At 57.3% G+C, this 27,579-nt stretch overlaps 2 protein-coding genes and 1 long non-coding RNA gene across 13 annotated transcripts in view; 2 read left to right on the top strand and 1 right to left on the bottom strand.

Moving 5' to 3' along the window:
- CATSPERD (catsper channel auxiliary subunit delta) overlaps window positions 1–3,795 on the bottom strand; it is a 59,674-nt gene extending 55,879 nt beyond the window's left edge. The window contains exons 1-2 of the mRNA XM_015122579.3: window positions 3,543–3,795; window positions 2,011–2,065 (exon numbers count right to left, since the gene is read on the bottom strand). Coding sequence (XP_014978065.3) covers window positions 2,011–2,065; window positions 3,543–3,706 — 219 coding nt within the window. The 5' untranslated portion in view covers window positions 3,707–3,795. The remainder of the gene's footprint in view (window positions 1–2,010; window positions 2,066–3,542) is intronic.
- Window positions 3,771–27,432, top strand: LONP1 (lon peptidase 1, mitochondrial). Of its 11 annotated transcripts, none has more exons than XM_077979296.1 (19): window positions 4,205–4,308; window positions 4,518–4,647; window positions 8,467–8,555; window positions 9,488–9,607; window positions 10,835–11,066; window positions 13,839–13,900; window positions 14,425–14,554; window positions 15,107–15,190; window positions 16,256–16,476; window positions 18,017–18,155; window positions 19,806–19,984; window positions 22,270–22,357; window positions 22,679–22,801; window positions 22,879–22,995; window positions 24,191–24,331; window positions 24,807–24,972; window positions 25,606–25,823; window positions 25,903–26,067; window positions 27,052–27,432. In XM_077979296.1, the coding sequence occupies exons 1-19, from the start codon at window positions 4,208–4,210 to the stop codon at window positions 27,232–27,234; spliced, it is 2,688 nt and encodes an 895-aa protein (XP_077835422.1). In that variant the 5' UTR covers window positions 4,205–4,207; the 3' UTR covers window positions 27,235–27,432. The 11 variants fall into 11 exon arrangements, 10 of the variants coding, with proteins under 10 accessions (XP_028695574.1, XP_077835423.1, XP_077835425.1 ...); XM_077979295.1 differs by having other exon boundaries at window positions 4,205–4,342; window positions 4,535–4,647; XM_077979294.1 differs by having other exon boundaries at window positions 4,205–4,409.
- On the top strand, window positions 4,925–7,920 carry LOC144337014 (uncharacterized). The gene is made up of 2 exons (XR_013409606.1): window positions 4,925–6,004; window positions 6,521–7,920. It is a non-coding gene; the product is annotated as an uncharacterized LOC144337014 (long non-coding RNA).
- Window positions 27,433–27,579: the final 147 nt, after the last annotated feature.

The following is a 27,579-nucleotide window of genomic DNA, read 5'->3' as shown; positions in this document are numbered from 1 at the left end:
GTCCCAACTACTGGGGAGCCTGAGGCAGGAGGATGGCTTGTGCCCAGTTGTAGGCTGCAGTGAGCTATGATCTCAGCACTGCACTACAGCCTAGGCAACAAAGAGAGACCTGTCTCTAAAAGAAATGATAATTTAAAAATTAAAAAATTTCAGGCCAACTGCAGGGGCTCACCCCTGTAATCCCAGCACTTTGGGGGACCGAGGCAGGTGGATCACGAGGTCAGAAGTTTGAGACCAGCAGGGCCAACAGGGTGAAACCCCATCTCTACTAAAAATACAAAAATTAGATGGATGTGGTGGTGCACGCCTGTAATCCCAGCTACTTGGGAGGCTGAAGCAGGAGAATCGCTTGAACCCGGAAGGTGAAGGTTGCAGTGAGCCGAGATTGCGCCACTGCACTCCAGCCTGGGCGACAGAGCAAAACTCCATCTCAGAAAAAAATAAAAATAATTAATTAATTAACAGGATAATTATTCATATCACATCTCATACTTATACATGTTACTATTTGTTTACAGATGATTAGTTATTTGAAAGGCCAGAGAATGATAAATATTAACATGTTAGAAACCAGTCACTTGAAGATTGTTTCAAAATGCTGACACCATTTGTGAAATTATGCAGTTTTTTTTTTCTTTTTTTTTTTTTTTTTCTGAGACAGAGTCTTGCTCTGTCACTCCAGGCTGGAGTGCAGTGGCGCGATCTTGGTTCACTGCAACCTCTGCCTCCTGGGTTCAAGCAACTGTCCTGACTCAGCCTCCCGAGTAGCTGGGATTACAGGCGCCCACCACCACGCCTGGCTAATTTCTGTATTTCTAGTAGACACGGGGTTTCACCATATTGGCCAGGCTGGTCCTGAACTCCTGACCTCAGGAATCCACCCGCCTCGGCCTCCTAAAGTGCTGGGATTACAGGCATAAGCCACCTCGCCTGGCCGAAATTATGCAATTTTGTCAATAGGAAACGAATTTGAACTGACAGAATATTTTTTCTTCATGCATTTTAAGCATGAAGTAAACTGACATTTCCTGTGACACTATATGAGATAAACAAAGTAACAGGGTTTGCTCCTACTGTTACTCTGCATTTTAAAATCTCCTATCAAGGCTGGGCACAGTGGCGAACGTCTGTAATCCCAGCACTTTGGGAGGCTGAGGCAGGTAGGTTACTGAAGTCCAGGAGCTCGAGATCAGCCTGGAAAACATGGCAAAACCTTGTCTACAAAAATACAAAAGTTAGCTGCGCGTGGTGGCACACACCTGTAATTCCAGCTACTAGGGAGGTTGAGGCATAAGAATCGCTTGAGCCAGGGAGGCAGAGGTCATGGTGAGCCGAGATGGCGCCACTGCACTCCAACCTGGGCAACAGAGCAAGACCCTGTCTCAAAAAATGAAACCTCCTGAGAGAGAAGTAAACAGAACACTCGATAAAAACTCAAGACCATCTTAGTTCTATTCCCACTTCTTCCTCTTGGCGCTGTTCGGATGACTTGATCTCTCTAAACTTGTTTCTCAGTGAAATGGGGAAGATTAATGCCTACTTCAAAGGGGAAAGAATTGTAAAGACTGAGTAATGAGGTCGGGCGCGGTGGCTCAAGCCTATAATCCCAGCACTTTGGGAGGCCGAGGCGGGTAGATCACGAGGTCAGGAGATCGAGACCACCCTGGCTAACATGGTGAAACCCCGTCTCTACTAAAAATACAAAAAAAAAAAAAATTAGCCAGGTGTGGTGGCGGGCGCCTGTAATCCCAGCTACTCGGGAGGCTGAGGCAGGAGAATGGCGTGAACCCTGGAGGCGGAGCTTGCAGTGAGCCGAGATCACGCCACTGCACTCCAGCCTGGGCGACACAGTGAGACTCCGTCTCAAAAAACAAACAAACAAACAAAAAAGACTGAGTAATGATCTTAAATGCCTGACAACACTGGCACCCAAGAAATACAAGGAAGTGTTACCTCTGATCTTGTAATTAGATAAAAGTGAAGGATGAATTTAAGTGTGGAACCACATACCCCTTGAACGTCCTGTATGACATTAAACACTTTTCCTGTCCTCACCGTGCGAGCACTAGAAGGTGACAAGAAAGACCATCTGTCAATTTTTATTGTATATTCAGCATGACTCCTCCTACTCAGCCACCTCAGGGTTAACCCTAAAGTATCTGTTCTTTTTTTTTTTTTTGAGACGGAGTCTCACTCTGTCGTCCAGGCTGGAGTGCAGTGGTGCAATCTCGGCTCACTGCCACCTCCGCCTCCCGGATTCAAGTGATTCTCCTGCCTCAGCCTCCCGAGTAGCTGGGACTACAGGCATGCGCCACAACGCCCGGCTAATTTTTTGTATTTTTAGTAGAGTCGGGGTTTCACTGTATTAGCCAGCACGGTCTCGATCTCCTGACCTCATGATCTGCCCGCCTTAGCCTCCCGCAGTGCTGGGATTACAGGCGTGAACCTGGGAGGCGGAGGTTGCAGTGAACCTAGATCGTGCCACTGCACTCCAGCCTGGGCAACAAGAACAAGACTCCATCTCAAAAAAAAAAAAAATAAAATAAGGGTATGGCTGGGCGTGGGTGACTCATACCTGTAATCCCAACACTTTGGGAGGCTGAGGCAGGAGGATCAATGGAACCTAGGAGTTCAAGACCAGCCTGGGCAAAACAGTGAGACCCATCCCCCCCTTTTTTTTCTTTGATTGAGTCTCCCTCTGTTACCCAGGCTGGAGTGAGATCTCGGCTCACTGCAACCACCACCTCCTGGATTCAAGCGATTTTTCTGCCTCAGCCTTCCAAGTAGTTGGGATTACAGGCACCTGCCACCAATCCCGCCTAATTTTTGTATTTTTAGTAGAGACAGGGGTTTCATCATGTTGGCCAGGCTGGTCTGGAACTCCTGACATCAAGTGAGCGATCTGCCCACCTCTGCCTCCCAAAGTGCTGGGATTACAGGCGTGAACCACTGTGCCCGGCCAGTGAGACCCCATCTGTACAAAATAATAATAATAATAAGTAAAATAAATAAGGTTAAGGAATCATTACTCTAGGAATCTTCCTGTAAACATCAAATGAGACCATACACCCTAAGAATACAGCTCACAGGTCCCTACTGAATGTGACAGTTTAGTCCAGGTGGTAGTTCCCTGAGGGCAGGAACGGAGTTTCAGCAACTGGTCCCCATGGCAGGTTGTAGTATCCACTAACCTAACATTTACTGAAATTTCAAAATGTGCAGGGTAAGGCTGGGCGCAGTGGCTCACGCCTGCAATCCCAGCACTTTGGGAGGCGGGGGTTGCAGTGAGCCGAGATCGCAGCACTGCACTCCACCCTGGGCAACAGAGCAAAAACTCCGTCTCCAAAAAGAAAAAGAAGTGGGAGGGCTTAATATCGGGCTGGGAGGGTGGGGTGGAATAGGGTGAGCGAGGCGTCAAGTTCGATTCCTAAAAAGAGTAAAAGGGGAGCCTCAGAGAGGCTGGGGAGCAGGCCTCGGCTCCAAGATGAACCAGCACCCTCCCGATCCCCGGGAGCACCCCAGCCCCAGAAGGGCAACCCCACCGGCAGAGCGGCTGAGCTGTGACCAGCGGTCGGAGCCACATGGTCACAGCCGCCACCAGCATCAACATCAGCATCGACTTGGCCCTCCGCCGCCACCACTGCCCCTCAACCGCCACCGGGAGTCGCTGCACAGCCCGAGTATGTGCAGACTGAAGCCTGCGCATGCGCACCAATGAGTCCCGGGAGCAGGCCTGAGCCCACCGTAGCCTCGCGCTCCGCCTGAACCCTGAGCATGCGCAGACGAATCCCGGGAAGCCTGAATCCGCGCACAAACGCGCGCTCAGAGCCTGGGCATGCGCACCCGGCCACCCGTGGCCAGTCTAGAGTCTGAGCATGCGCATGTCGTCCACGCGCCTAAGCGTGTGCCCAGGCTGCTCATGAGTTCCTAAACTCTGCGTTTGCAACAATACGATGTTTTGTACGGGCTCTGGCGTGTGCCCACAGATATCCACGTGACCGGAAAACGCCTTGGGCGCGTAAAGTAGAAGACCGGAAGAGGCGGAGAAGATGCTGTCGCTCGAACTCCGCCTCCTCTTCTCCGTGTAGGCCCCGCCCCCTGAGGCAGCTGTTTTGGGCCTCGCCCCCATCGGGTCCCGAGGCACGCGCCGGGAGTCACGTGCGTTCCACGGCGAGCGGAAATGACGCGAGGTGTGTGCGCCGCCAGTATGGCCGGGCTATGGCGGCGAGCACAGGCTACGTGCGACTGTGGGGAGCGGCGCGGTGCTGGGCGCTGCGGCGGCCGATACTGGCCGCCGCCGGGGGGCGGGTCCCCACTGCAGCCGGAGCGTGGTTGTTCCGAGGCCGGCGGGCCTGTGACGCCTTTCCTTCTTGGGCACTGTGGGGCCGAGGCCCGGTAATTGGGGGCCAGTGGCGGGGGTTTTGGGAAGCGAACAGCCGCGGCGGAGGAGCATTCTCGGGGGGCCAGGACGCCTCCGAGGGCGGCGCAGAGGAAGGAGCCGGGGGCGCGGGGGGCAGCGCGGGCGGCGGGGAAGGCCCGGTCATAACGGCGCTCACGCCTATGACGATCCCCGATGTGTTCCCGCACTTGCCGCTCATCGCCATCACCCGCAACCCGGTGTTCCCGCGCTTTATCAAGATTATCGAGGTAATGGGAGTCCCCGCCTCGGCCTCAGGTTTCCCACCTCTGCAAGCAGCGGGCTGAACCGTGGGATCACTTTAGCGCCCTCGTGTTTCGCAACTTTTTTAGACATGAAGTTTCTCAAAGGGTGCAATTCGAATCCTTGTCTGCTCACCACTAGCTTGGCAACGTTGAGCCAAAGCCTTCCCCTTTCGAATTTCTTAGGATCTGTTAGATGAGAGGAGTTGAACCCGAAGAGCCTAGGATTATCCACTTAGAACCCCGGTCGTAGAAATCCGGGGCCGGGAGGGACCAGAGTAGTGTTACGGCGCTGTTAGTTTTCTGCTTACTTGGCACAAGTTTTATAATACCTCCTTGCCCCAGGCGCTCTGCCGTCTGGTTACGAGCCTCACTGGGATCAGAATTCATTCGTTTCTTAAACAAATACTTCTTGATTGATTGCTTATTATTTGCCAGAGACTGTTCTAGGTGCTGAGGATATGGCAGTGAACAAAACAGAAAAATTTATGCCTTTGAAGCTGGGCATGGGCTCGCGGTCTAGTCCCAACTACTCCAGCGGCTCAGATGGGAGGATTGCTTGAACCCTGGAGTCCAGCCTGGTCAACATGGCGAGACCCTGACTCTTAAGAAAAAAAAATCTGTCTTGGAGCTTACGTTCTGGCAGGATGAGACAGGCAATAAAGATGATTAGTAACGATATTGTATTAGAAGGCAACAATTACGAGAAATAATAGAGCGTGGATGGGACAGGAGGCTTAGGAGGGTGGGAAGAGGACATTATTCAGTGTGTTCTTGACCTCCTACCACGTAGCAAGTGCTGAGAATACTGTAGTGAACAAGTCATGCAGTACCTGGCCTTAACTTATGTTCCGGTGGTAGAAATTAGATCATTTCAGATTAAGAGCCTTGGGGGTGGGGAGGGAGCAGGATGATGTAATAGGGAGAAAGCAGAGTGTAAGGAACTTGAGCTTTTAGAGTAGGAAGGCCCCAAGAGCCTTCTCCCCTAGCTCCCCTTCCCTTAAAAAACAACTACTGATGTGGAAACTGGGATCTATGGGAAGGTTATCTCTTAACTGGCGGGGAGCAAGGTCACTCAGTGAGTCAGCCTCTGCGCTCACCCTCCAGACTGATAAACAAATGTCAAGGATCTGTTGGGAACGGAAAGGCCATTTCAGAGGGGCAACAGACAGTGGAGAGGGGACAGAGGGAGCTTCTCCAACGCTGTCAGTTTGTGTGTCTGAGCTTGTTTTTGTTTTTGTTTTTGAGACAGAATTGTACTCTGTCATCTAGGCTGGAGAGCAGTGGCACGATCTCAGCTCACTGCAACCTCCGCCTCCCAGGTTCAAGTGATTCTCCTGCCTCAGCCCCCGGAGTAGCTGGGATTACAGGCGCCCACCACCATGCCTGGCTAATTTTTATATTTTTAGAAGAGACAGGGTTTCACCATGTTGCCTACGCTGGTCTCGAACTCCTGACCTCAAGTGATCCACCCGCCTCAGCCTCCCAAAGTGCTGGGATTGCAGGTGTGAGTCACCGCGCCCAGCCCCAAGGTCTTTCCTTGATGTTTAGTAGTAGTTACTGATGCAGGCCCCAGAACAAGACCCTGTGGGGTCCTATCCTGGCTCCATAAACTTCAAGTTATTCCTTTGGCTTCCACGTTCTCATCTGTGACATGGACGTATTAGTATCTTATTAGAGTTGTTGTGGGACTTAAATGAGACGATGTGGGCTGGGCACGACGTCTCACATGTGTAATCCCAGCACTTTGGGAGGCTGAGGCAGGAGGATAATTTGAGACCAGCATGGTAAACATAGACCCTGTCTCTACAAAAACAAAGAAAGAAAAGCTGGGCACAGTGACATGCATCTGTCATCCCAGCTACTTGGAAGGCTGAGGCAGGAGGATCACTTGAAACTGGGAGATCAAGGCTGCAGTGAGCCATGGTGTCACCACTGCACTGCAGCCTGGGCACCAAAATGAGGCCCTGCCTTAGTAATAACCTGATATTGTTTCCTCTTTGGTGTACTTCTGACATTTCAGGACTCTGCCCCGGAGGCCTTTTTCCCATCCTTGACTTCACCCCTGGCAGTTCTCTTTACCCTCCCAGGTTTCTGGAGCCACGATGGTGTTCATCAGGTCTGGTCCCCTCAGTTCTGCAGAGCGACAGATGCCCCTTGCTCCCAGGGCCTGAGCAGAGAGATGATTCTTCTAAAAGAGTGCAGACTGCCCACATGGAGCTAGGCAGGAGGGTTAAATGAGTGGCTGCGGATAGTATTTGGGAGACTGGCAGGTGGTTCTCATTATATTTCTGGTTGATGATGCGTTGTAAATCATAAAAATGGATCCTGCCAAGGCCAGGAGGCAGATGCCAAGGATGCAGCTATCAGCTGTTGGCAGAGGGGAAATTGGGGGGCAACTTCTTTGGGACCCAAGAAATGTTTCTGAAATTGTTGGCAAAGCTTGATTTACTCTTCAGTTTGTGCTTGACTATCTGGCCAACTTGCTCTAGAAGGTTCTGTCCTCATTAGCGACTTCTGAGTATAATGAGGACATGCTGTTATCCAGGCTGGTCTGAAACTCCAGGGCTCAAGTGATCCTCGTGCCTCAGCGCCCCAAAGTGCTGGGATTACAGGCATGAGCCACCACACCTGGCCAGGCCATTACCGTTAGTCAAGGTCTGTCCAGTGAATTAACGAAGACTTGAAAGAAATCAGGTGAGTTCCTTGCTCCTTCACATGCTTCCTAGAAGACATCATTAGCCCTGAACCTGCTGTTGAGAATATGCTGTGATCCTAGGGTTCTTGATCATTAATTAACAGCATATGATGTGATAAGGAAGTAACTTTCAATGAAAATTGGAGGGACCGGGCATGGTGGCTCATGGCGAAACTCCATCTCTACTAATAATACAAAAATTAGTGGGTGCAGTGGCATGCGCTTGTAATCCCAGCTACACAGTGGGATGAGTTGGGAGAATCGCTTGAACCCGGGAGGTTGAGGTTGCATTAAGCCGAGATTGCACCACTGCACTCCAGCCTGGGCGGCAGAGTTAAACTTTCAAAAAAAAAAAAAAAAGGAAGTCATTAACCTCTGGAGTGGGCCACATTTGAATTACTTGTTTATTCTGACTTAATAAAAGCAGAATGGTTTTGATTTTCAAACCAAGACAGTTTGCCCTGGACATCCCTTTTGAAGCTGGATGTTAAATCAATTTCTGGGTTCTGACCATCCGTCTACTTTGAATTTCCTTTGGGAATGGAGGAAACCACTAAGAAAAATGCAGCTAGTTAATTCTGCCTCACTGTATTCGCCACCGCAGCTTCCTATCCTCCAGTCTTTTTTTTTTCTTTTTTTTCTTTTTTTGGGTTTCAGCGTTCCCGAACCCTGTTGATTAGTATCCCGGATCTGATTAGCGTGTCCCCAGAGAATAATCTAGACAACGTTAGAGCTGCTGTCAAAAAATGTCAACTAGAAAAGTTACCCTGGGCTGTGTGTGGTGGCTCACGCCTGTAATACCAGCACTTTGGGAGGCTGAGGCAGGTCGATCACCTGAGGTCAGGAGTTCGAGACCAGCCTGGCCAATATGGTGAAACCCTGTCGCTACTAAAAGTACAAAAATTAGCTAGGTGTGGTGGTGCATGCCTGTAATCCCAGCTACGCAGGAGGCTGAGGCAGGAGAATCCCTTGAACCCAGTGGGGGCGGAGGTTGCAGTGAGCTGAGATGACGCCATTACATTCCAGTCAGGGCAACAGAATGAGACTCTGTCTCAAAGGAAAAAAAAAAATCTACCCTGCATTTCACCTTGGGGTCATTGTCATGCTAGGTTAAAAATAAGAAGTTGGTTGAGCTGCTAAGAAGGAAAGTCCGTCTCGCCCAGCCTTATGTCGGTGTCTTTCTAAAGAGAGATGACAAGTAAGTGTGATTTTTTTTTTCCTTCGTTCCCTTGTTGACGTTGCCCTAGAGTCCAGCTCACCACAAGTCCTACTTTGTACTTTGCACTTTTGACTCTTGACCCCAAGGAAACCAGGGAAGACCTCCAGAGTAAAGACCAGGAGCCAGGCAGGCTGCCTTTTCAGCCCGGGCTAAGGACTCAGCTTGTAGCACTAAACTGCATGCATTGGTAAAATGTGGGGGAAATTAACTTCAGGGACCCTTGGTGATGAGATGCACCATGAGGCTGCCTGAAAGCCGAGCCAGCTGGTCGGAGATCATGGCTCCACGTAGAAATGAGTTCCATGGGCCAGGCGTGGTGTCGCACACCTGTAATCCCAGCACTTTGGGAGGCTGAGGCATGTGGATCACCTGAGGTCAGGAATTCCAAAGCAGTCTGACTGACATGGTGAAACCTCATCTCTACTAAAAATACAAAAAATTAGCCAGACGTGGCGGCAGGCACCTGTAATCCCAGCTACCCGGGAGGCTGAGGAAGGAGAATCGCTTGAACCTGGTAGGTGGAGGTTGCAGTGAGCCCAGATCGCACCATTGCACTCCAGCCTGGGCAACAAGAGCGAAACTCCATCTCAAAAAAAAAGTTGCATGTATGCATTCCATGCAGGCTCTGTGACAGGAGCATAGAAGAGACTTCAAATCCCATCTGGACCATGTCCTTGTGGCTGACTTAGTGAGGAGCCACCCACCCGGTCCTGTGACCACTGGGGGCAGCCCTGACCTGGCAGAAGCTTCCCTAGGCTCTGGAGCTCCTGTGGGAGCCAAGGAAGCCGCTCTTGGTTTTCAGTAGCATTTGGAGGGACGTTTCTTTTCTCTCCCTCCTTCCTCTCAGCCGGAGACATCCTGCCAAGCATGCAAGCCGTGCTCCAACGTTCCTCTGTGCTCCTCTTCCACAGCAACGAGTCGGATGTGGTGGAGAACCTGGATGAAATCTACCACACGGGGACATTTGCCCAGATCCACGAGATGCAGGACCTTGGGGACAAGCTGCGCATGATCGTCATGGGACACAGAAGGTGGGTGGCTACTGGGGGTAGTGGGGGGTGGAGGGCAGGGTAGCACGCAGGAGACCAGCCCAGGATGCCCCAGGCCCCAGCATCAGCTTGCCTTGTCTGTCAGCCCCGCAGCGTTCCTATTAGCACTGAGGCCAGACCTGGGGGTAAGAGTGAGACGTGTCACCTCTGGACCCCTCCTGTCTCAGAAAGGGGTGAGCTGCAGGGCCGGGCACAGTGACTCCTGCCTGGAATCCCAGTACTTTGGGATGTCAAGGCAGTTGGATCGCTTGAGCCCAGGAGTTTGAGTACAGCCTGGGCAACATAGCGAGATCCCATCTCTGCCAAAAAAAATAGAAAAATTAGCTGGATGTGGTGGCTCATGCCTGTGGTCCCAGCTACCCAGGAGGCTGAGGTGGGAGGATCGCTTGAGTCCAGGAGTTTGAGACCAGCCTGGGCAACACAGCAAGACCCTGTTTCTATAAAACATGTAAAAAAAGTTAGACATGATGGCATGTTCCTGTAGTCTCAGCTACTTGGCAGGCTGAGGCAGGAGGATTGCTTGAGCCCAGGAGGTCGAGGCTGCAGTGAGCTATGATCACACCACTGCACTGCAGCCTGGGCAGCAGAGTGAGACCCTGAGTTGAGGTGGTGCTAGGTGCTCTGAGGCAAGATGCAGACGGCATGAGAGGTGGAGGGCTCTCGGTGCTCTGAGGGGAGACGCAGATGGCGTGAGAGGTGGAGGGTGCGCAGTGCTCTGAGGGGAGGTGTAGACAGCCTGAGAGGTGGAGGTGGGTAGCTTCCGTGAAGTGCTTGGGGACATTCTTTGCGATGGTGTCCTTGAAATCGAGACCTGAACGACAGGAAGGAGCCACCTGAGCTGAGTCCAGGGTGCAGAGTCTCAGAGACCAGCCTGTGCCCGGCCAGGCTGACACTGTTTTCAGCAGGAGGCCCTGGGGCTTGTCGCTGCAGCTTATCCCCGATACTTAGGATGGGGACAGTGGTGCATTGGCGTGGGACACAGGGAATGCCTGAATCTGGCTGGAGTCTAAGGGGTGGAGGGGACACTGGTTGGGAGGCCCCGAGAAAGCGGCTCGAGTCCCCAGCCCGAGGACCTGTAGCCACCCTGTGGCTCCAGAGGTCTGGGTTCAGTGGGACCCTTGGACCACCTGTGCCACCAGGGAGGCCTCAGCCGGGGCCAGGGCAGCTCCCAGCCTCAGTGGCTTCACGCCTGCCTTGCTCCTGCGTCAGAGTCCATATCAGCAGACAGCTGGAGGTGGAGCCCGAGGAGCTGGAGGCGGAGAACAAGCACAAGCCCCGCAGGAAGTCTAAGCGGGGCAAGAAGGAGGCGGAGGACGAGCTGAGTGCCAGGCACCCGACGGAGCTGGCGATGGAGCCTGCCCCCGAGCTCCCGGCCGAGGTGCTCATGGTGGAGGTGGAGAACGTCGTCCACGAGGACTTCCAGGTCACAGAGGAGGTGAAAGTGAGTCCGTGTGTCATGCAGGGCGGTCGCAGCCGCCTCCCCAACGGGCTCCCTTGCGCCATTCCTATAGCCTCTCCTAGGAGTTGTCTCCCACCCTGAGCCCCTCAGCAAGGGTCTGGCCTGTCTGGAACTCAGTTCTAATGGAACAAAGAGGGTGCTTTTCCTCCCAGAGGTCTTTGGAAGACTCTGGGATGGGAGAAGACTCAGGAAATTTACTGGAGCCGTAGCTACTCGAGAGGGAGGCAGGGTTGGAACCCAGGTCCAGCCCCAGCCCGTGTCCCCTGTGCCAAAGCCTCCAGCAGTTACCAAGACACCTTCCAGCCCCGGCTTCTTCCCACCAAGCCCAGGAGGTCAGGGAGGGGAAGCTGGGACCCGTGGCCGTAGGACAGGAAACAGCGTGTTGGCCACCCTGATCCCCCAACCTAGGCCGTCCTGCCTTCCTGGTGGCACAAGGAGTCAGCTTCCGAGGTGGGCAGCCTCCTGGCGGTGCCACCTGCCCTCCTGCTGTAGGGGCAGTCAGCAAAGCTAACCAAAGGCCTGAAGCATGTCAGCTCCTTACTTGTGTGCCTGGTGTCATCGGCCTCCTCCCCAGGCTGTTGCAGAGCCTGGGGGGAAAGTGCCATGATCAACTGGTAATTCTGCTGTGGACGCTGGGAGGGGCGAAGTGTCCTGTCCACAGGCCCACCTGAGTTCTTGAGGTCAGCACTTCTATCCTGTACTGCTAGCCTCTATGAGTTGTTTTTGTTTTTGATTTTTTCTTTTTTGAGACAGAGTCTGGCTCTGTCACCCAGGCTGGAGTGCAGTGGCGCCATCTCCGCTCACTGCAGCCTCCGCCTCCCGGGTTCAAGTGACTCTCATGCCTCGGCCTCCCAAGTAACTGGCATTACAGGCACACGCCACCACACCCGGCTAATTTTTGTATTTTTAGTAGAGACGAGGTTTTACCATGTTGGCCAGGCTGGTCTCAAACTCCTGACCCTGGGTGATCCTCCCACCTTGGCCTCCCAAAATGCTGGGATTACATGCGTGAGCCACCGCGCCCGGCCACCTCTGAGTATTGAGCACTTGAAGTAGAGCTGCTGTGGCCGAGGAACAGAATGGAACATTTTACTGGCTGGGTGCAGTGGCTCATGCCTGTCATCCCAACAGTTTTGGAGGCCAAGGAAGGAGGATCACTCGAGACCCGGAGTTCAAAACCAGCCTGGGCAATATCGATACCCCTGTCTCTGCAAAAAAAAAAAAAAAAAATTAGCTGGGCATGGTGGCGTACACCAGTGGTCCAACCTGTGGGAGGGTGGCTTGAGCCCGGGAGGTTGAGGCTGCAGTGAGCTGTGATTGCATCACTGCACTCCAGCCTGGGCAACAGAGTGAGACCCTGTATCTAAAAATTAAAACAATTCTAACAGCCACAGTGGCTACACTGTCCTGGGCAGCACAGCACTGGCGCTACCTGTGAGAATCTTGCAGCAGGGGGAAGACAGTGACCGACCTGACAGATGTGATTAGAATTGGCAAGACCCCTGAGGGGCAGCGAGCTTGTTTTTTGTTTTGTTTTGTTTTGTTTTTTTGGTTTTTTTTTTTGAGACGGAGTCTTACTCTGTTGTCGCCCAGGCTGGAGGGCAGTGGCGCAATCTCGGCCCTCTGCAAGCTCCACCTCCCGGGTTCACGTGACTGTCCTGCCTCAGCCTCCCCAGTAGCTGGGACTACAGGCGCCCACCACCACGCCCGGCTAATTTTTTGTATTTTTAGTAGAGACGGGGTTTCACCGCATTAGCCAGGATAGTCTCCATCTCCTGACCTTGTGATCTGCCCGCCTCGGCCTCCCAAAGTGCTGGGATTACAGGCGTGAGCCACCGCGCCCGGCCTGAACTTGTTTTTCTTAAAGCAAGTGCCCTGGACCTCCAGTGGGCCAGTTCTGGTGCCTTCTACCAGGGTCAGCTCAGACAGTTCAGGGTCAAAGCCAAAGACTAGAGACCGGGTGATTACGGTTTTTTTGGAGACAGGGTCTTGCCCTGTCACTCAGACTGGAGTGCATTGGCACAATCTTGGCTCATGGCAACCTCCGCCTCCTGAGTTCAAGTGATTCTCCTACCTCAGCCTCCTGAGTAGCTGGGATTACAGGCATCCACCAAAGTGCCTGGCTAATTTTTTTTTTGTAGTTTTAGTGGAGACAGGGTTTCACCATGTTGGCCAGGTGGGTCTTGAGCTCGCGGCCTCAAGTGATCCACCTACCTCTGCCTCCCAAAGTGTTGGTGTTACAGGTGTGAGCCACCATGCCCAGCCGAGACCAGGTGATGAAAATTTGGTTGTAGGCAGGAACAGTTGCTCATGCCTGTGGTCCCAGCTACTCCGGAAAATGAGGGGGGGAGGATCGCTTGAGCCCAAGAATTCCAAGCTGCAGTGAGTCATGATCGCACCACTGCGCTCCAGCCTGGGTGACAGAGCAAGACTTGGTCTCTCAAAAAAAAATAATAAAAGGCAGTCTCTTTTCTTCCCGCAAGATAGCTTGTCCTAAGGACAAGGCTCTGAGGGGTAAGGAGACAGGGTTTGGTTTTAGTTTGGACTCTCTTGGTCCCATGTCCCTGGGACTGGTGAGTTTAGGCTGCACTCCTCCGTCTCCGAAAGCCCTCCGTGGCCAGGGCCAGTTGGTGGGGGGGGAGGGGAGGGGGGCAGCTGATGGAGCAACTGGTGGGTGGGGCTCCCAGGGCCACGCCTCCCACCCCCTGCTGAAGCACTGCTGGGCCTCAATGACCCTGCCCCCATACCTGGCAGGCCCTGACCGCAGAGATCGTGAAGACCATCCGGGACATCATTGCCCTGAACCCTCTCTACAGGTGGGCCTCTGTGCGGGCGGCTGCCAGGCGGGGGCATCTCTGTGTTTGTTTCTGCAGCTGGGTGGGTAGGGAGCTTCCTCAGCGTCCTCCTGGGAGGAAACCGCCTGGGGCAGGGATTCGCGGCTCAGGGAGCGGCCTGTGCAGAGGAGCCTGCTACCCACTGGGGCATGGGGCAGGTGGGAGGCCCGGGGCCTCAGCAGGCCCAGGTTCCTTGTCCCCTTCTGCTGAGGCCGGAAGCTGTTGCTGGCATTGGCTGGGGGAGTGGGGAGCAGACTGCTGAGGTGAGGTCACTGCACGGCTCCCGTGGGGGCTGCACGTGGGGATGCCACATGCCTTTCCAGCCCAGGACAGGTGGGCCCTGAACTCTGGGCACCAAGCAGCAGAGCTTGCTCCCAGCGAATCGCCCTAGGCCCTGCCTGTAGCTACAGGGGACAAGGACCCTGAGGACTGGGTCCCCGTCAGGGGGCTGCAGTGCAGCAGAGCGCAAGGCTGTGGACACCGAGGCGGCTCCCTTTGTCCCCCAGGGAGTCGGTGCTGCAGATGATGCAGGCTGGCCAGCGGGTGGTGGACAACCCCATCTACCTGAGCGACATGGGCGCTGCGCTCACCGGGGCCGAGTCCCACGAGCTGCAGGACGTCCTGGAAGAGACCAACGTGAGTGCCGCCCACCTCCACAGCCCCCGACACCCGGCTGCACCCACCTCCACTATGCTCCGCCCATGCCCAGCTGCCCTCACTCCTCCTCGGCTCCCCCGTGCCTGCCTGCCCTCGCCCCTCCACCGTGCGCCATCCACCCCCAGCCGTGTGTCCCTGGCTCTGTTTTTGAGATGATTTCCCGCCATGTGCCTTGATGCACATCCATCCGCCTTTGAGCGGCGTCATAGCTTTCAGCTGGGAGTTACCGTTGTGGGTTCAGTGGGATCCTCTGGGCCGCGTACCCGGGGCATCGCCAGTCTTTTGCTGTTGTGAGCGGCATTCCTGAGAGCGTCCCCATGCACGCAGCTGGAGGGCCTGCGGAGGTATCCATAGGATGCGTTTCCAGCACAGGATTTGTCAGGGCGGAGGGCGCGCACGCCTCTGTGCTGGGTGTGGCGTGGCCAGGCGCTCCTGGCAGCATCTCGCAGGGCGCGCCTTTTCCCCCACCTCGGCCCTGCATGCACAACCACCGACTTCTGCTCATCCTTTCCGCCCTCCCTGTCTCGGCAGATTCCCAAGCGGCTGTACAAGGCCCTCTCCCTGCTGAAGAAGGAATTTGAACTGAGCAAGCTGCAGCAGCGCCTGGGGCGGGAGGTGAGCCCGAGGCTGAGGCGCAGCCACTCTTGGGGGCCTTCCCGTCAGGCCACGTGACATCAGTCAGGCTCTGGAGCACACGGCGGGACCAGTGGCATCGACCAGGGCAAGCCCAGAAGGCCTGTCTGGGTTTTGAGGGCTTCGTGCCATCATCTGCTCTGTCGTCCTGGGCTGTGGAACTCTCTGCATTGAACAGGAAAGCTTAAAGCTGGTCCCAGTGTAATGAGCCCAGGGTGGAGCGGTCTCAGGACCGTCCCACATCAAGAGAAGAATTTCTCTGCCTTTGTAATCTTGAGGACAGTGTTGGAAATTGGGAAGTAGCCTGGGAAAAGTCAAGATGCTGTTTCTTAAGACCCAGCCATTGAGGCTCACTGTCCTGATACTTGGCAGATCACAGCCTGCCTGATGCTCAGTCACTTCACAGTTGTAGCATTATTTGGAATTTTTTATTTTAAGACAGGTCTCAGTCGGCCGCCTAGGCTGGAGTGCAGTGGCGCAATCTCAGCTCACTACAGCCTCCACCTTCAGGGCTCAAGCGGTCCTCCCACCTCAGCTTCCCGAGTAGCTGGGATTACAGGCGTGTGACACCACACCGGCTAATTTTTGTCTTTCAGTAGAGAAGGGTTTCACCATGTTGGCCAGGCTGGTCTTGAACTCCTGGCCTCAGGTGATCCGCCTGCTTTGGCCTCCCAAAGTGCTGAGATTACAGGCGTGAGCCACGGTGCCTGGCCCCATCTCTATAAACAATTTTAAAATTAGAGCCAGGCGTGGTGGCAGGTGCCTGTGGTCCCAGCTACCCAGGAGGCTAAGGCAGGAGGATCGCTGGAGTCCAGGAGGTGGATGCTATGGTGAGCTATCATGGTGCCTTTGCACTCTAGCCTGGGCAACAGAGGAAGACCCTGTTTCAAAAAAAAAAACAAAAGATGGAAGGAACCAAAGGCTTCCTGCCCTGGGTTTCGTTTCTTTTTTCTGAGTCCTGGGGGAGCAGAGGGTCTCCACTCGCGTGGGGACGCACACACTCACCTTCCCAGACCCAGGGCCTGATGGCAGCGCCTCACCCCACAGGTGGAGGAAAAGATCAAGCAGACCCATCGCAAGTACCTGCTGCAGGAGCAGCTGAAGATCATCAAGAAGGAGCTGGGCCTGGAGAAGGACGACAAGGACGCCATCGAGGAGAAGTTCCGGGAGCGCCTCAAGGAGCTCGTGGTCCCCAAGCATGTCATGGATGTTGTGGACGAGGAGCTGAGCAAGCTGGGCCTGCTGGACAACCACTCCTCGGAATTCAAGTGAGCGCCAGGCCCGGGACGGCCCAGCCCTCGGGCAACCCCTCCTCAGCCCCTGTCTTGGGCAGGCCAGGGGACCCAGCAGGAGAGCCCTGTGGCACTTTCTTGCTGTAGTAGGTGCTTGGTGGTGGGCTAGGAGGTACCCAGTGAGCATCAGTCCTGTTCCTGGGCAGGACACGTCATCACCATCTCCATTCTACAAGGAAATTGAGGCTCAGGGCTGTGGAATTAGTGGTCAAGGCCTATGAGCTGGTAGGTGGTGCCAGGGATTTGAACCCAGGGACACCTGGCTCTACACCAGGGCTGCTTTTTTATTTTTTTATTTTTGAGATGGAGTCTCGCTCAGTTGTCCAGGCTGGAGTGCAGTGGTGCAATCTTGGCTCACTACTACTTCTACTTCCCAGGTTCAAGCAATTCTGCTTTGATCCCTCAGGTAGCTGGGACTACAGGCATGCACCCCATGCTCTACTCATTTTTTGTATTTTTAGGAACCATGCGGTTTCACCGTGTTGTTCAGGCTGGTCTTGAATTCCTGACCTCAAATGATCCGCCTGCGTTGACCTCCCAAAGCGCTGGGATTACAGGCATGAGCCACCGTGCCTGGCTTTTTGCTTTTTTTTTTTTTTTTTTTTTTTTTTTTTTTTTTTTTTAAGAGTCTTGCTCTGTCGTCCAGGCTGAAGTACAGTGGTGCAGTTTTGGTTCACTGCAACCTCCACCTCCCAGGTTGAAACGATTCTACTACCTCAACTTCTGAGTAGCTGGGATTACAGGCATGCGCCACCACTTCCAGCTAATTTTTAGTATTTGTAGTAAAGATGGGGTTTTGCCGTGTTGGCCAGGTTGGTCTCAAAACTCCTGACCTCAAGTGATCGCCCACCTTGCCCTCCCAAACTGCTGGGATTACAGGCGTGAGCCACCTCGTGCTATCTCAGCTCTCCTGACGAGAGTCAGCAGTGGACCTCCAGCAGTCCCCTCCTTCCTGCGCTGGGTGCCTTGGACAGGGCAGTTTGTAAATTTTGTTTGTTTGTTTGTTTGAGATGGAGTCTTGCTCTGTCGCCCAGGCAGGAGTGCAGTGTCTCGGCTCACTGCAAGCTCCACCTCCTGGGTTCATGCCATTCTCCTGCCTCAGCCTCCGGAGCAGCTGGCCCTACAGGCGCCCACTGCCACTCCCAGCTAATTTTTTGTAGTTTTAGTAGAGACAGCTTTTCACTGTGCTAGCCAGGATGGTCTCGATCTCCTGACCTTGTGATCCGCCTGGCTTGGCCTCCCAAAGTTCTGGGATTACAGGCGTGAGCCACTGTACCTAGCCCATAAACTGTTTTATAGAGACGGGGTCTCGCCGAGTTGCCCAGGCTGGTCTTGAACTCCTGGGCTCCAGCGATCCTCCCACCTGGGCCTCCCAAAGAGCTGGGATTACAAACATGAGCTGCCGTGCTTGGCCTCACACATGGTTTCAAGCCCCGGGCAACCACACAGCCAAGTCCAGCAGACACACGGGCAGCTGGTGAGCTCCGCTCAGCATCTCTCATCTTTCCCCTGGCAGTGTCACCCGCAACTACCTAGATTGGCTCACGTCCATCCCTTGGGGCAAGTACAGCAACGAGAACCTGGACCTGGTGCGGGCACAGGCAGTGCTGGAGGAAGACCACTACGGCATGGAGGACGTCAAGAAACGCATCCTGGTGAGCCCAGTGTCTGGCCTGCTGTTGATTTGCATGTGGGCAGTGGGCCCAGGCCCAGGACTCTGTGCTGTGGGTTGAGATTTCAAAGGAGCCCCCTGGTGAATTCGTAGGCCTGGGGGTGCTGGTCGGGGAAATCCTGACGGAGGGAGCATCGGGCCCTGCCCCCGGGGGCTTGAGGATTTCCCAGATGGACTGAAGTCATGCCTGATAGGCCGAGCATGGTGGGGCTGCTTGAGGATATCCTAGATGGACTGAAGTCATGCCTGATAGGCCGAGCATGGTGGGGCTGCTTGTCCCAGCTACTCAGGAGGCTTAGGCAGGAGGATCACTTGAGCCCAGGAAGCTGAGGCTGTGGTGAGCTGTGATCGTACCACTGCACATCAGGTTGGGTGACAGAGGGAGACCCCCACCTCTACAAAAAATTTTAAAATTTGGGCCGGGTGTGGTGGCTCAAGCCTGTAATCCCAGCACTTTGGGAGGCCGAGGCAGGCAGATCACGAGGTCAGGAGATCGAGACCATCCTGGCGAACACAGTGAAACCCCGTCTCTACTAAAAATACCAAAAATTAGCCGGGCGCGGTGGTAGGTGCCTGTAGTCCCAGCTACTCGGGAGGCTGAGGCAGTAGAATGGCTTGAACCCGGGAGGCAGAGCTTGCAGTGAGCGGAGATTGCACCACTGCACTCCAGCCTGGGCGACAGAGCGAGACTCCGTCTCAAAAAAATAAATTAGTCTGGTGTGGTGGTGTGTGTCTGTAGTCCCAGCTACTTGGGAGGCTGAAGTGGGAGGATTGCTTGAACCCAGGAGGTGGAGGCTTCAGTGAGCTGTGATGGCGCCACTACACTCCAGCCTGGGCGACAGAGCAAGACCTTGTCTGAAAATTAATTTTAAATTAATTTTTAAAACACCACTCCTGAGACATTAGAAACCAGGCAGGCAAGTGGGAGTCAGAGGCTAAAATCAGGAGTCAGAGCCTGGGCGTGGTGGCTCACGCCTTTAATCCCAGCACTTTGGGAGGCCGAGGTGGGCCGAGGCTTGCAAGGTCAGGAGTTCAAGACCAGCCTGACCAACATGGTGAAACCCCGCTTCTACTAAAAATACAAAAAAAGTAGCGGGGCATGGTAACTTGTGCCTGTAATCCCAGCTAGTAGAGAGACTTGAGGCAGGAGAATTGCTTGAACGCAGGAGACAGAGGTTGTAGTGAGCTGAGATCGCACCAGTGTACCACTCCAGCCTGGGCCACAGAGCAAGACTCCATCTCAAAAAAAAAAAAAAGGAGCCAGAGGCATTGGTGGAGGGGGAGAGTGGGCTGCCTCTCTGGGTTGGGCTGGAGAGAGTGGGGCATTGGTGGTGTTCGGGGTCCCGGGGAAGGGACCCGTTAGGAGGTGGGGAACTGCTGCACGGGCCTGGCACTGCCGGGTGGCCGCTGTCTCCTGGCATCTAGTTGTCCTGTTGGTGTTAATGGAGCTCTTCTCACGGGCTGCCCCTCCCTGTGGCCAGTGGCAGTATTGATCTGCTCAGCCTCCCGGACAATCCTGGTCCCTTTCCGCAGCCCTCAGGCGTCTGAAAGGCAATGTGCAGGTGGCGAGAGTCATGCCCAGGCCCCCGGCTTACCCAGCCCACGTGCCCACTGAGCCTGCCTCTGTCCGTAGGAATTCATTGCCGTCAGCCAGCTCCGCGGCTCCACCCAGGGCAAGATCCTCTGCTTCTACGGCCCCCCTGGCGTGGGCAAGACCAGCATTGCCCGCTCCATCGCCCGCGCCCTGAACCGAGAGTACTTCCGCTTCAGCGTCGGGGGCATGACTGACGTGGCTGAGATCAAGGGCCACAGGTAGGCCCGGCTCCGGCAGCTCTCCCCCCGGGCTCCCCTCAGCGGTGCCGCCGGGCTTCGTCTTCTGCAGTCACCGTTCACATTTGGTAGAGCAATCTGGGTCGTGGGCAGCCAGTTCCACTCACGCTAGAGTAACTTAAACGTCCAGCCATGTGGCGGACCTCAGGCCTGGCTGATTCCAGGCGCTCAAACAGCGCTGGCAGGAGTCTCCATGGCCTGACCCCTGGGAGACAGACATCTCGGCCGGCCCTCCGTAGACGCCCCCGGTAGTTCCAGCTCAGGTCCTGCAGTGCCCCGGCCAGAGCTGCAGGGCCAGCATTTGCCATGCACACGCTGGTTTATGTGGGCTGTGGCTGATGCCCCAGGACTCAGGGTGAGGTCGGCCCCACGCCCCACCCTGAAGTCTGTGGGCTGGAGTCAGGAGAGACGGTCTCCGGTGAGGACCGGGCTGCGCACACCAGAGAAACCTCGGCGCCTCTGTGGGCTCACTCCTCCCAGCTGGCCTCAGGCCCAGAGCAAGGGCCGTGGCCCTCAGCGTTCAGCGCCTTCCCACCTGGCCCTTCGGGTGGGCAGCCAGGCGCGGCTTCTGCGGCTTCCCTCCTCGCCAACCTCTGTAGACCACGATTGTTTGGAAACCGTAGCCCTAGTGAAAGCCGAGCATGAGGCATCTGCTAAGTCCACCACCTATTTCCATTCTGCACGGCGTTCACTTGAGTCCGGGTTTGAAGTGAACATTTCTGGCTCCTCTAAAAACATGCCCAACTCTGGAACCCCCAGGCTCAGGCCTTCTCAGCCTGCCCGCTGCAAGGGTGACAGCATGCTGGCCCGCGCCGTGTCCGGTCCCCAGGGCGTGGCCACTCTCACCAGCCTGGAGTTGGGAGGAGCTGGAGGAGGTGGGGCCAGTGCAGTTTTGGGGGTCCCAGATTGACCAGGGGGGTGGGGGTCTGAGTGGGAGGACAGGAGACCTGTTTTGCAGGCCCTTGGATGGGGTGGGGGTGTGAGCAGGAAGGAGCAGCTGGGTGAAGGTGGAGGGGCGGGTGTGGGGGCACCCACTCCTTCCTGGGCACGCGGTTTGAGGTGGTCCTGAAGCCTCTTGGGCCCTGGTTCAGGGATGGCTAGAGGTGCAGGCAAGACCCACTCACTGCCGGAGGAGAGACCCTGGCGGGGTCTGAACGAGCCTCAGCCGCCTCCGGCCTTGGGAGGGAGTCACCAGGGAGCCGGGCTGCAGGGAGGGCAGGCGTCTGTGCTGACGTCTCTCGGGGTTCCTGAGACAAGGACAAGGACAGGAGACTGGCTGCGGGGAGATGGATCACTGTTGATAACAGCAGCAGAACCCTCCTGCCCACAGGACTCTGCATGACCTGCCCCACCCCTCCCTCTCCTCTCCTCTTCCTCCCCCTCCTTCTACCCCCTTCTCTCTCCCCACTTCCCTCTCCATCTCCTCCCTTCCCCTCTCCCCCTCTCCCCCTCCTCCCTCTTCCCCCTCCTCCCTCTTCCCCCTCTCCTCCTCCCTCTGCCTCAGCCTTACGGCCTCCTCGCTGTTTTTCCAACACACCAGGCGTGGTCCTGTCTCAGGGCCTTTGTACGGGCTGTGTCCTGGGCCTGGAAGACCCCACGTGACTCCCTCCTCACCTGCGTTGCTCGGGCCTCTCCCTCAGACACTCCTTACCCCCGCACACTTAAAGTGGCACACACAGCCCAGTGGCGCCTCAGTCCCTCTGTCCCTGCCCCCGTGTCTTCATCCCGCAGACAGAGCCTTCCTCACTGCCTCTTGTGGGGCCTGTGACTCTTCTGTCTGTGTGTGCCACGTGCCGGGCCCCTGTGCTGGGGCAGAGCTTGCAGGAAGCCCTCCTGAGAGCCAGTGCTGGCCATGACCGGTGTCGCCCGAGCCTGAGGGCTGCGGTGTGCCTGGCGTCCCTTAGTGAGGAGTGGGGGCCTTCTGCTGCCAGCACCTGGCTGGCTCTCACCGTGGGTAGGGGGGGCCAGCTGAGTGACGGAACTGAGGGAGATCTGGCTTTGAATCGGTGACCCCAGAATCTGAGCTGGGGGGATGTCCCTGTGCTCCCCAGCTCTCATGAGCACAGAGTGAATCGGGGCAAGTGACCAGCATGCCTGCAAGTGCCACATATCCGGTGGCTACCAGCAGGTCCCCCCTGCCCCCCCCATTGCGGCCACGTCTCCTGGGTGTCCAGGTAGCCTCTCCGCCGTGGCCCTGGAGGGTGCATGGCATCGTCGTGGCCAAGCCAGGCTACCGAGTGGCCTCTGACCCTGCTGTGCGCCCGCAGGCGGACCTACGTGGGCGCCATGCCCGGGAAAATCATCCAGTGTCTGAAGAAGACCAAGACGGAGAATCCCCTGATCCTCATCGACGAGGTGCGTGCCGAGAGGCCCTGAGCCTTCCTAACCCAGAGTCCCAGGCGGCCCTGACCAGGCAAGGCCGTGTGCAAGACGAAGCCCAGAGTCCTCCGGGCCCCAGGATCCCTAGGTCAACTGAGGTGCCATCGCCATGATGCTAGACCTGATGGCACGAACGGCTCCCTCCCACCCACAGCCATGCCTAGCAGGCTGCCCGTCCAAGGCAGGGGGTGGGTGCTGCTCACGCAGGGCGTCCCCAGCCCCGATCCCGGGCTCTCCCCACTGGGCGGGGTGGCCAGGGACGTGGCGAGAGCCACCACCTGCTGTCTGCTGCCCCAGGTGGACAAGATCGGCCGGGGCTACCAGGGGGACCCCTCGTCGGCGCTGCTGGAGCTGCTGGACCCAGAGCAGAACGCCAACTTCCTGGACCACTACCTGGACGTGCCCGTGGACTTGTCCAAGGTGGGGGGCCCGTCCGGGGCCTGGGCTCGGGGGGAGGGTGAGCGGCCAGTCCCCCAGCACCTTGCCGCCTCCCCCAGGTGCTGTTCATCTGCACGGCCAACGTCACGGACACCATCCCGGAGCCGCTCCGAGACCGCATGGAGATGATCAATGTGTCGGGCTACGTGGCCCAGGAGAAGCTGGCCATTGCAGAGGTAAGCCCAGGCCCTCCCCACCAGTCTTCGTCCCCAGAGCAGGGGGTGTCCCCCAGAGCCTGCAGAGGCCGTGCCGCTGGGAGTTCCCGGACCCGGGAGAGACAGGTGGGACCTGTAGCCCAGAGGAGCAGATGCGGCCATGAGAGACACACCAGACGCTTGTGAGCAGCTGTGGGGTGGCGCGAGCGGGCACGGGGTTTAGGGCCTGGGACTGTCCAAAACACCGCCCACCACCATCAGGCCACACGGCCATCAGCTGTCAGTGCACACACTCGTTTCCCGGGTGGGGCCTCCAGGCTCCCCCAGGGCCGGGCCCCCACCTGACCCAGAGTGTAGGGAAGGTTTCTAGCAGCCCGGAAGCAGCGGGGCCTGTGGTCCCCCCGGAATGAGGCTTGGAGGAAGAGTGCTTTCAGTGAGGAGCATGCGGGGTCTGTCTCTGCGGGGGAGGTGGGGGTCCCGTATTCCTGATGTGTTTTCTCTCTGGAAAGTGCATTTCTCCCCTAGGAGCCCTTTGACAGCCAATGGTGGGCACTGGTCCCTGCCCCTGAGGCCTTCCCAGCATCCTCGTGTCCCCTGGGGGCTTCAATGCCCACTGCTGGGTCCAGCTCCCAGCCTGACTTCCCCAAGGGGTGGGCCTGTAGTTCCCTGGGACAGGACGAGGGGGCATGGGGACCCCTCAGGGGATCAGGAATGCCCCCCAGTATCAGTGGCAAATGTAGAGTGACCTGCATGGCTCTGTCCGTCTCACAGATGCCCTACCCGCATGCCATTAGAGCTCAGAACTATGGCAAGAATTGTGGGGGGCTGTCGCTGACCCTGGAGCCCACGACCCAGTCCCCCTTCTCATGTGCTGAGGGCAACAGCCACGTAACCAGTCAGCTACCCTACAGGCCCTGGGTCTGTGTATGGGGTCAGCCCAGAGACAACCAGGAGGCCTTCCTGGAGGAAGTGGTATCTAAGATGCCATTGGGGAATAGAAAGTGGATCCAAGCAGAGGACACAGCACAGGCAAAGGCCTCGGACCTCTGGGCATGGCGGGTGGCAGGGCTGTGTGTCCAGGTCTTGGTTTCACCATCAGGGACCTCGTTTCCAGGCCAGGATCTGGGGGCCATGGGAAAGGCACTGGCTCCCAGGTTCTGGACTGAGCTGGTGGGCAAGGTCCCTCCAGACCCAACCCTGACGGCCGCCCTTGCAGCGCTACCTGGTGCCCCAGGCCCGCGCCCTGTGCGGCCTGGATGAGAGCAAGGCCAAGCTGTCGTCGGACGTGCTGACGCTGCTCATCAAGCAGTACTGCCGCGAGAGCGGCGTCCGCAACCTGCAGAAGCAAGTGGAGAAGGTGAGCAGCCGCCCCGCCCTCCTGGCACCTGCTGCCCACCCCACCATCCCGCGCTCATCACCCCACCTTCCCGCGCTCATCACCCCACCTTCCCGCGCTCATCACCCCACCATCCCGCGCTCATCACCCCACCTTCCCCCGCTCATCACCCCGCCTTCCCGCGCTCATCACCCCACCATCCCGCGCTCATCACCCCACCATCCCGCGCTCATCACCCCGCCTTCCCGCGCTCATCACCCCGCCTTCCCGCGCTCATCACCCCGCCTTCCCGCGCTCATCACCCCGCCTTCCCCCGCTCATCACCCCGCCTTCCCCCGCTCATCACCCCGCCTTCCCCCGCTCATCACCCCGCCTTCCCCCGCTCATCACCCCGCCTTCCCGCGCTCATCACCCCGCCTTCCCGCGCTCATCACCCCGCCTTCCCGCGCTCATCACCCCACCTTCCCATCCCCATCGTGCTGCCTTGACTGCCCAGGTGTTGCGGAAATCGGCCTACAAGATAGTCAGCGGTGAGGCCGAGTCCGTGGAGGTGACGCCCGAGAACCTCCAGGACTTCGTGGGGAAGCCCGTGTTCACTGTGGAGCGCATGTACGACGTGACGCCGCCCGGCGTGGTCATGGGGCTGGCCTGGACCGCCATGGGTGAGTGTAGTGGCGGGAGGAGATCCCAAGCCATTCCCATTTCTACCCAAGAACAAGCAGGTCCCACCTTGCACACCTGTGCAGTTGGCCGCTGGTGGCTCTGGACCGCCTCTGGCTGGGGGCGGTGTGGGCAGCCCAGGGCGTCTGGGGCTGATGGAGGGGAAGGCTGTGAGCACACAGGGGTGGCAGCACACCATGGGCCTTATGGATTTGGGTGACACTTTGATAGGCTTACAGGTGGGGACAAGGGGTCCCTCAGCATGAGCTCATCCAGACAGGCCTTGGGGCCACCACACAGAAAGGAGGCGAGAGGGCAAAGGGGGCGGTGCGGGAGGGGCTGGAGAGGGGCTTGTGTCTCTGGGCAGGGCAGCAGTAGCTGGGGTCCTTGTAGCCCTGGGGGTATCCTCTGTGGCTGGCAGCTGCTGGGGGCTGCCTTGGGGGGCGTAGAGGGCCAGGAACCTGCGACGCAGCAAAGGCGGAGGCCAGTGTTGGCTCCTGATGGGACACAGTCCCTGCCCGGGGCACCAAGATGCTGAGCTGGGGCAGGAGTGGTCAGGGTGGCCCCGAGGGGTGGAGTGAGCGCCAGCCCGGGCTCTGAGGCCTCCCGTGTTCACAGCTCCACACCCATTCCAGGAGGCTCCACACTGTTTGTGGAGACATCCCTGAGACGGCCACAGGACAAGGACGCCAAGGGTGACAAGGACGGCAGCCTGGAGGTGACAGGCCAGCTGGGGGAGGTGATGAAGGAGAGCGCCCGCATAGCCTACACCTTCGCCAGGGCCTTCCTCATGCAGCACGCCCCCGCCAACAACTACCTGGTGACCTCACACATCCACCTGCATGTGCCCGAGGTAACGGCGTCACCCGCTCCCGACCCGCCCCTGGGCCGCTGGCCACCTACTCACCCGCTTTCCCCACACCCCCCCACAGGGCGCCACCCCCAAGGATGGCCCGAGCGCAGGCTGCACCATCGTCACGGCGCTGCTGTCCCTGGCCATGGGCAGGCCCGTCCGGCAGAACCTGGCCATGACTGGCGAGGTCTCCCTCACGGGCAAGATCCTGCCTGTTGGCGGCATCAAGGAGAAGACCATTGCGGTGAGTGTCCTTGTGCCTGCCCCACACCACTGGCAGGGCCCACACCACCACGGGACAGGCCCAGTTCCCACCACGCAGCCTCTGTGTGGGCCAGGAAAGAGGGAAGCCCTGGGCTTTGGACTCAAGTTTCTCTGGCCTGGAGCTGGCCTTAAGCTGACCGCCCTAGCTGCCTTCTCCACAGCGAGTCGTGTGGGTTACATTCTAGCGCCTCCACTGGCTGCCCCAGTAGAGGGCCGGGGGCGTGGTTCCTGCTTCCTTTCCCAGGCAGCCCAGCAGCAAGTGGGAGGCTGGAGATGGGGACAAGGTTTAGGCATTGCTGGTGTAGGGAGTGTTTGGAGCTCCCAGCCAGGGTGCTGAGCAGGTTGGAGTGCCACTGTCCCTGCTCTTCCCTCCTAGCCCTGCCTGTCCCCAGACTGGACCACACCTGCCGTGTGTGTAGGAAGCCTGGTGGAGTCAGCCAGGATATGCCACTGAGGGAGGTGTGGTCAAGTGGCCATGACCACCTCGACCTGGACACCAGGCACAAACTCCCTAGATCAATGGTGGGGCAAATTGGGAGGCTTACTGTCCCTGGAGGCAGTGTGCAGTGACAGTGCGAACTGTTGTCCTTTTAAGGGGCTGTGCCTGGCAGACCTGTGTAGCCTCTGGAGCTGGGGAAGGGTGCCGCAGGGCCTGGGGGCAGAGCAGGCTGGGCTCAGATGCAGATGCTCACAGGCCCGAGTTCAGGCCCCAGACACTGTGCCTGACCCCTGGAGGTGAGGCCGTGGGGGTGTGGCTCATCCAGAGCCCTAAGACTGCTCCCACGGGTGGGGAGGCCCTGGCTCCTGCTCTCAGGCTGTCAGAGCCAAGGCCAATGGTTTGCCTTGAGCCTGTTTCCCTGTCGGGGATGGGGATCCTGCTTAGAAGCCCTTTCCTTCCTGGAGGACAGCACACCTGCTGTCCTCCCACAGGCCCAGGCAGGGCTGACCATGACTCTGCCCCCAGGCCAAGCGCGCAGGGGTGACGTGCATTGTCCTGCCAGCCGAGAACAAGAAGGACTTCTACGACCTGGCAGCCTTCATCACCGAGGGCCTGGAGGTGCACTTCGTGGAGCACTACCGGGAGATCTTTGACATCGCCTTCCCGGACGAGCAGGCAGAGGCAGAGGCGCTGGCTGTGGAGCGGTGACGGCTCCCCCTGGACTGTAGGAAGCGGATGTCAGGCCCTGTCTGGGCTGGAACTGAGCGCTGCGGGGATTGCACCCGGGCCTGGCAGCGGAGCCACCGAGCGAGCAGCTCGGTCCAGTGACCCAGATCCCAGGGACCTCAATCGGCTTAATCAGTGTCTGGCACAGAAACTATTTAATGATTAAAGTCATTTCCAGTACGGCAGCGGCCTCATCTGCCCCAGGAAGGGTGGGTGGGCCAGGGCTTTTGATTCGCGGCCAGGCAGCACCCACAGAGGGTGTGGCTCAGGGCGGGCACCAGAGGGGACGGCGGACAACCCCCCCCCCCGCCCACGGACAGCAGCAGA

This window comes from Macaca mulatta, chromosome 19 (genome assembly GCF_049350105.2).
Source record: "Macaca mulatta isolate MMU2019108-1 chromosome 19, T2T-MMU8v2.0, whole genome shotgun sequence".
Taxonomy (NCBI): domain Eukaryota; kingdom Metazoa; phylum Chordata; class Mammalia; order Primates; family Cercopithecidae; genus Macaca; species Macaca mulatta.
Note: the sequence above shows the minus strand (reverse complement) of the source record. Positions and strands in the feature narration are given on the sequence as shown.

Bases quoted from the DNA above. Each gene is read 5' to 3' on its own strand.
- LONP1 (XM_077979292.1), top strand. From the start codon at position 4,219: ATGGCGGCGAGCACAGGCTACGTGCGACTGTGGGGAGCGGCGCGGTGC. The intron at 11,067-13,838 runs GTGAGTCCGTGT...CATACCTGGCAG, and splicing joins AGGTCACAGAGGAGGTGAAA to GCCCTGACCGCAGAGATCGT. The intron at 22,996-24,190 runs GTAAGCCCAGGC...CCGCCCTTGCAG, and splicing joins AGAAGCTGGCCATTGCAGAG to CGCTACCTGGTGCCCCAGGC.